This window comes from Etheostoma spectabile, chromosome 7 (genome assembly GCF_008692095.1).
Source record: "Etheostoma spectabile isolate EspeVRDwgs_2016 chromosome 7, UIUC_Espe_1.0, whole genome shotgun sequence".
NCBI lineage: Eukaryota > Metazoa > Chordata > Actinopteri > Perciformes > Percidae > Etheostoma > Etheostoma spectabile.
The window spans coordinates 15,266,409-15,274,312 of record NC_045739.1 but is presented as its reverse complement, the minus strand read 5'-3'; the positions used below and the strand labels follow the sequence as shown (position 1 = coordinate 15,274,312).

The following is a 7,904-nucleotide window of genomic DNA, read 5'->3' as shown; positions in this document are numbered from 1 at the left end:
TGTTTTCTGTTGGAGATGGTAAGTCCCTTTGGGGTGAACTTTGGGATTTTTCACTTTGTATACCTATTACATCAAAAAGACATTTATGTATATATTACAATAAAGGAAAGGGAAAAAGCCAAAAAGCTTAATATGAGCACTTGAGAACTTTTGAGATATTTTCTGTTGTCCTCCAGGCTTGTGAAGGAGCAAATGGGAAATGGGAAAAGTCAGGAGACACTGGACAGCATCGGACTACAAACATCCTCAGAGAAAGGACCTGTGGAGCAGGAGGAGACAACAGAGGAGGGTAACTATAACTCAAGACAAAAATATGGCTCTTCTTTTGTGTTGGTCAATTAGGAATGGGACAAATTATTGATCTGGTATTATATAACAATGGGCTCTCTTACAACAATATGTATTGTATTGTATATATTGTATATTTCGTATATACACTGTTGGGTTTTGTCTTCAGTTATACAGAAATCACATTGTATCATACACGATTGTCTTGCTGTCTGAGCCGTATGAGAGATGATGTTCAAATTATGTCTGATGTCCTTCTCCACCTTTGCTTCCCTCTCTTTCTCCCAGAAACTGTCCCCAGCAGTCGTGAGGACAAGTGGATTGTGATTGTGGACCGGGCAAGCCTACTGCTCATTCAGGCTCTTTTAGGACTCCACAGGCTCCAGGAGCAGAGCTGGAGGCTGCTGGAGCTCCACAGCCTCAAAATCGTGTCCACTGGCATCATCTGGGTGTCACTGCAAGAGGTGGGATGTTTGATCCGTGCATGTGTGCGTGCATGTACACATTGTCAAAAAACAATCCCCTAATATTGGCTTACTCAGTGCTGGTTTGATAGTTATATAATTATGGTATTTCTCTTAATCTACACCTTTCCTTCATGCAAGAAGTTGAGGTAAAATCAATCAATGAAAGACAGACTTTTTAGCCTAAAGTAGCTCTCTTAACATATTCTTTGGAAGGATTAACTGTAACCAGAAGTTATTTTGCTCAGGTCAAATATGGTTTTCTGTGCTTACTCGAAAAAAGTAAAACAATGTGATTTTTCACAGGTTTCTTTAATGAACTTGCTCTTCCTGGTTCTGTGGGTGTTTGCACTCCCGTTCCCACGGTTACGACCTGCGGCATCCAGCATCTCTGCTGTGTGGGCCTGTGTCATGGTGGTGTGCAAGATGTTTTACCAACTCAAAGTCATCAAACCCCTCGATTACTCCTCCAACTGCACAGCTGTGAGTATCCATAACTGTGTGTGTTTGCAACAGTTACTGAATGCTCTGACAGCTGCACAGTTTGATCACCTGCGTGTGGGCTTTAACATTGTTTGTATCTTAGTTCCTGGTGCCGTCCAACAGCTCGGGCCTGGATGATGGAGCAGAGCTAAGGGGGAACATGGTGGAGCTGCTCAGGAGGTCAATTCTCTACATTGAGCCTGTGGACCCTGTCTACTGGTGTGGAGCGCTACGTAAATGCGAGGGCAGGATCCTTCCCTGCCTCAGGGTACGGTAACACACCTGCCAGAGTCTTAAAACTTTCTATCTTTGACATTTCTTTTAAATCACAACCATCATACAAACCTGCTTTTGCATGGGGCGACCTCTAGCCCACCCAGTAGAGTGTGCGCCCCATGTCATCCACTCTCTCCCCCACCTTTCCTGTCTATCCATTGTCACTGTCAAATAAAGTATTTTTTTAAGTTGCTGACAATCATCCCACAGTTTCCCTTTTGTATTGTGTCCCAAATCAGCTTTTCTCTAAAAAGCGTGTTCTGTGTTGTAGAACCATCTGATGGTGCTCGGGCTGCTGGTGTTCGAGGCGACTGTCCATCGGCACCAGCTGTACTTCCGTCTCCATAACGATTTGCATGCCCCACCCTTCAGCATCATCTTCCATGGCATCACAAGGCAGCACCTGGATTACGGCGTCCTGCCCTGCATCAAATACTTTGTCAACTTCTGCTTCTACAAATTTGGACTGGAGGTACTTTTAAAGGGCTGAGGTGTGTGTCTCTGTGTGTATCTGAACTGTTTACTGAACCTGACGTTGACATTTTCTCAACACTTCTTCTTAGATCAGTTTAATTGTGGCGGTCAACGTGATTGGTCAAAGGATGGATTTCTATGCCCTGCTCCATTCTTGCGCCTTATTGGCTGTTCTGTCACGGCGACGCAGGAAGGCCATTGGGGAGGTGTGGCCTAAATACTGCTGCTTTACTGCCGGGCTCATGGTGCTGCAGTACCTTCTTTGCATTGGCATCCCTCCCGCTGTCTGTGTTGGTATGCGCTTTTTGAATTTTATTTCTGTAGAAATAAACTATTGATATTAATACATATAATGTATTTGTATAATAGATATGTATAATGTATCTAGTTCTTAAAAATGTTAGTGACACCGAAAGTGTAACTCAAAAAGAAAATTTATTTAAAAAAAAGATTCTTTAGTACCATCCACACTGATTGAGAAACAAGAGGTCAATAAAAAAACTATTCATAGCATCACAGCAAAGAACACATAGCATGAACAAAATATCTCATTGATTCATCTCTCAATTATTGTTTTGATTAACTGATCAATGGCTTAGTCAGTAAAATAATATCTTTTTTTTTATCCGACCAACAGTCCAAAAACCAAAATATATTAATTTTTATAATGATAGAAAACATAAAAGTAATTTCATAGAAAATATTGAAAGATCTCATAATTAGGAATCCATGTTAAAATCTTCAAATTGATTGTTTTATTCAATCATCAGTCCAAACCCCAAAAATATTCAGTTTACAGTAATACCATACTATATAGGACTAAGAAAAGCATCAAACTCTCAAATTTGAGAAGTTGGAACATGCAAATGTTTGGTGCTTTTGTTCAGGAAGTACTGAAACAATCAATCAATTATCATATTACTAAATATTTGCTGAATAGTTAACAGAAATGTTAAGATGACTAAATGTCACTGCTTGCAAAAGTCCTGCATTCAAGTCTCATTGTATACTATTCCACTTTACTCAATTTTCTCATCAGATTACCCCTGGAGAACTGCAGTTCAACCCTTGACCTCTAATGTTATTAAGTGGTTTTACCTGCCTGACTTCGCCATGAGACCCAATCCTTCATTCATATTCTGTGAGTTTAGCTCTAGTATCTTTATTTTCTCTCCTGACTTTCAACCTTTTCCTCCTCTGTATTTCCTCATGTCAAGTTTTGAGTCCCTCCTCTCTTGCCTGTATTCTGCAGACGACCACCTCCTGTTGCTCTGCTCGTCTCTGCAGTGGTTGGTGTTTGAGGAGGAGAACCGAGCGACGGTGCGACTGCTGGCTGGGGACAACGTTGAGATCAGCCGTAGTCTGGATCCTTGTTCCTTCAACCAGGTCATACCTGTCGATAACTTCCTTCACTGCAGGTCAGAAGCACATCTTTTGTGTATTTTGTTTTTTCTAGGGCTGTCATTTAATCAAAATATTTCATTGCGATTAATTACATGACTGTGCATAGTCCAAATTGATTGCACATTTTTTAATAGGTTACGACTTTAACATTTAAATGAAAGTATTTTACTACTTTAAAGTCTCTATTCACAGCACTTCACACTCACACTCGCTTTCAAAGCTAGTTCACCTGTTACTATTATAATTTCCTTCTTACAAAACAGCCAGGAGCTGAGTTTTTATTAAAACAAAATTAAGACTGGTGTGTTAATTGCATGCCAAATTAATCAGAGCACACAAGGCCAAATGTCCGGTTGCTGACAAGCTTTTAAAAGGCTATTTGTTTTGTTTTATTTCAGACCCCTCCCCCATAGTGGAACATACCATCTTTACCTATCAAACTCTTATCTTTCTCTTTTTCTCTGTGAAATGAAGCTACATTCAATTTGGTCAGAAATGTCTATAAATGAGCTGCGGACATCAGTTTCAGAATAATCAAGTCTGCATGTGCTACACAAGTTGTTGCATAAAAAATCCCCAGAATTCAGAAAATGAAGTTTCTGATGCTCAAATTTTTGTGGGAGAGTTATGTGCCGCACCCCCCCCCCTAAAACCTACACCCTTGCCTCCATCTAACTTCACATTAAACAATTAGGGCAAAACAGCATCATTGCTCTGTTTTAACTGAATATTCACTGTCTAGTATTATGGTGGTGGACTGGTAGCTGGAGAGGTCCCAGTTCAAGCGCTCGGGGCGCCTTTCCATGGGCAGCCCCCTCACTCTGACATCTCTCCATTAGTGCATGTGTAGGTCCTGAGCATGTGTGTGTAATTCAGGCCTGTGTGTAATGTGTGTAATAACAACAGAGTGAAAAGTGTAGTTTCCCCTTGTGGGATTAATAAAGTATAATAAAAAAATAAAAATAGCTCAGCTAAAAACACCGGAACTGCAGCACGTTACCGTGTCGTTCAATACCAAATCCTGTTTGTAACCGGTAGGCCGGGCCTGTAGGCTGACTTTACCAGATAGTACGCAACTATCCTGTTATTTTAACAGGCATGTAAACTTGTAAAAGTATTTTTTTTAACCAGTAGAGTCTTGGTTCCATTTCTATTACATCTCAGACTTGTCTTGGTCTAAATGTCGATTCAAATGTTTCTCATCTTTCTATATCATCAAACAAACAATTAATTTTCATTGATGTTTGATTTATTTTCTCCTCTCCCTGAACTTGACTCACCCTCAAATATTACATTTATAGACCTGAGGTAAGAACAGGAAATAGCCCAAACTCCCATAATCCAGCACTTAGTTAATCTCTTCAAACATCTCTTCCTGCTCTGTAAATTATACTGCAGGTGGAGAATATTGTGAGTCCATCTTGCTGGTTTGTGGTCGCTTAAGGAGCATTAAGGGGTTGAGTAAGATCGTTCAGTTATGTGTGTGTTCAAACTCATAAAAGCTGTTCTGGTAAACTAAAACTGCTGAATAAGCACTCATGGACGTCTCCCATTTTGTTTATAGGCTTCATTTCACTTTCTGCTACTAGCCTTCAACAGATTCACAGACAATGCAAAGAAACTGTGTTGTTTCATTGGCTGAGGAAGTTTGTGTTTGAGTCAAACTTGAGTTGTCCTTTTAAATAGTCAATGAAGAATCTATAGATTAATTGACAACAAAAATAAGCGTGAGATGTTATCATAACCTGCAACAAACATTTATTAAAACAAGTGTTGGAAATATTTGAATGCTTTCTTGCCGAGAGTTTGATGCGAACATTGATACCACTCTTGTCTCTGTATACTAAATGTGAAGCTACAACCAGGAGACGGTTAGCTTAGCTTAACTTAGCATAAAGACTGAAAACCGAGAGAAACAGCTAGCCTCCGCAAGAAAGCAATTTTATACAATATTTAAGGGTTTTTTAGTACCTTTTTAGAGGTATTGGGTTACTGTCATGTATTTTTCACAGTTATCCAAGAAAAAACTCCCTCTCTGTCTGGTCCTCAGGTGCTACCTCGACATGGTGAAGGTGTTTGTTTTCAGCTATTTCTTCTGGCTTGTGCTGTGCCTCATCTTCATCACCGGCACCACACGGATCAACATCTTCTGTCTGGGCTACCTGGTGGCCTGTTTCTACTTCATGTTGTTTGGAGGCAGTGTGTTGATGCAGCCTGTCAGATACATCCTGCGACTGTGGGACTGGCTCATCGGTTATACTTGCTTTGTGATCGCCATGAAGAACCTGCTGTCTGTGAGTTACCGCACTGCAAGCAAGTGCTTTAGTTAAGACACACATCACTGAATTTGTTAGCTTTTTAGCAAACTCTATCCTGTCAATTATAGCTCCTTTTTGCTATGCCTGTTTTTTTGTGACCAGCTGGGTTCTTGTGCCTACCTGGACAGCCTGTTGAAGAACAGCTGCTGGTTAATTCAGGCTTTCAGCATGTTCTGCACCATCAAAGGCTACGACGTCCGTAAGTGTCTGTAACAGATGATGATAAAGGATATCTTAAATCTTAGTACATTCTTGTGTTTGTAAAGTATACAGGTCATGAACAACCACATTTGCCTGCTGGGGATCAATAAAGGTGTATCTTATCTTTTCTTCTCGCATTTGGTTGATTAAAATTAAATATAAACTTGAGAGCATGTCACAAAAGTCAGCGTTATAGTCTGTAGAGGTTAAAGGAAACAGGGAACTTTATTGAGCACCTTTATCCCTTAATAATTTTGTTAAAATATTTCTTTTGCTGCCCTGGTAGAGCATGCAGTCCATGTACAAAGGCTCAGTCCTTACCGCAGTGGGCACGAGTTCAATTCTGACCTGTGGTTCTGACCCCCCCAATTTCCCTTCTTAATCTGTCCTGTTAAATAAAGGAAATGAAAGTTAAAAAAAACATAATAAAATATGTATATATTTAAATCATGTAGCTGCTCCTGATGATGAGTGCGAGCTGCCAGAGGGTGAGGCGGGCATCGTCTGGGATGCGATCTGTTTCACCGTCCTCCTGGCACAGAGGAGGGTCTTCCTCAGCTACTACTTCCTCTACGTGGTGTCTGACCTTAAGTCTTCTAAGATATTGGCCTCCAGGTCTGTACTTCACACAAACCTCCTGTTTAGGTCCCCAACATACTTACACTACGTACACAAAGCAGGAGCAAGTGAACTTTGCAATTAGGGTGAGGGGGCACTCACTCACAGATGTTGAGTGGACTTTGCGCTCTATTTTATGGGTAATTATTGATCATTTCAATAATTTCAAAGATGTTTCCTGTTAAGAAGAATTTTGTTTTAATTGTAAAAAAAAACGCAAGTAAATATTCAGTCTTTATGAATAAAACTTTATTCTGCACACATTGTGGCATGTTCAGCTGACCTGCTCTGAACTCACTTAAAGACACTCAATTTTATGCTTGTAATTAGTTGGAAATAAATAATTGAAAATGTTGCATTTAAGTACTGCCTCTGTTTTGTCTATCATTAGTACCATTTAGGAAACATATGGAAAATTAGGAAACTATATTGAAAAATGAAACCTGTAAAATAATTGTAATATTTCTGCAGAGTGACTCTAGCTGACACCAGAACATGATTTTGCTTTTTGATCAAGTGTCGTATTTAGCGAGGAAGGAAGCTTACTCTCTAATGGAGTCTCAGTTTTTTTTGCCTGATGTTGCATTACGATCAATTTTGTTGTAGTTGTCACAATAATTATAATAGAAGATCATCTAAACAAAGTTGTAAAAATAACCACATATAGCGGTGATGAAATGACAACATGGTGCCCACAACAGTTTAAGTCGTGCTCTTTTCCTCTACCTCTCTCTACCTCCCAGGGGCGCTGAGCTGTTTGAGGCCAGAGTGAAGAAGCAGGTAGCAGCCAGACTGGAGATGGAGAAGAAATCTGTGGAGACTCTGAAGAAACAGTAAGACATGTTAACAGTGTAGAGTCAACATACAGTACATTTATAACATTTCAACTCAGCTGACTGCGAATGTATGAATACATTGACACAGTTTTAATGACGACACCACAGAATTTTCCCTCTCAATCTCCTATTTTATCCTCTCTGGTAAAAAAGTAAACAGTGAGCAACTACCTTGCCTTTCCATCCTCTTCCTGTAGAATGGAGAAGATCAAATCTAAACAGAAGAGTGGGCCTGCAGCAGCAGACAAACCAGCACTTTCTGCTGATCCAGAGCAAGCGACATTGGGTAACACAGGTGACTCTATTTTGTGTTTCTACTGTTAATAAACCAGCAAAGTATGAGCACACGTTTACAATTTTATAGACACCATCCATGAAAAATACAAAGTCTGCTTTATTTCCCAAAATAGATAAACAGATTACAAAAACAAAAATGCATTTTAAAGGAAGATGCCAACTTATTGGGACTTTAGCTTATTCACCATTACCCCCAGAGTTAGACAAGTCCATACACACCCTTCTCATCTTTGTGCGTGCTGTAA

General features: G+C 39.9%; 1 protein-coding gene across 3 annotated transcripts in view; it reads left to right on the top strand.

The window, feature by feature from the left end:
• The window catches only part of si:dkey-11f4.7 (piezo-type mechanosensitive ion channel component 2), a 29,895-nt gene that overhangs the window by 6,030 nt on the left and 15,961 nt on the right, over window positions 1–7,904 (top strand). For all 3 annotated transcript variants that reach the window (XR_004332825.1, XM_032521679.1, XM_032521680.1), the window contains 13 exons: window positions 177–289; window positions 577–752; window positions 1,059–1,235; window positions 1,339–1,503; window positions 1,783–1,983; window positions 2,075–2,279; window positions 3,025–3,126; window positions 3,238–3,403; window positions 5,440–5,683; window positions 5,810–5,906; window positions 6,364–6,523; window positions 7,270–7,359; window positions 7,560–7,648. Coding sequence is in view for 2 of the 3 variants with exons in the window: in XM_032521679.1 (XP_032377570.1) it covers window positions 177–289; window positions 577–752; window positions 1,059–1,235; window positions 1,339–1,503; window positions 1,783–1,983; window positions 2,075–2,279; window positions 3,025–3,126; window positions 3,238–3,403; window positions 5,440–5,683; window positions 5,810–5,906; window positions 6,364–6,523; window positions 7,270–7,359; window positions 7,560–7,648 (1,985 nt within the window). In the remaining variant the exon portion in view is untranslated. The remainder of the gene's footprint in view (window positions 1–176; window positions 290–576; window positions 753–1,058; window positions 1,236–1,338; window positions 1,504–1,782; window positions 1,984–2,074; window positions 2,280–3,024; window positions 3,127–3,237; window positions 3,404–5,439; window positions 5,684–5,809; window positions 5,907–6,363; window positions 6,524–7,269; window positions 7,360–7,559; window positions 7,649–7,904) is intronic.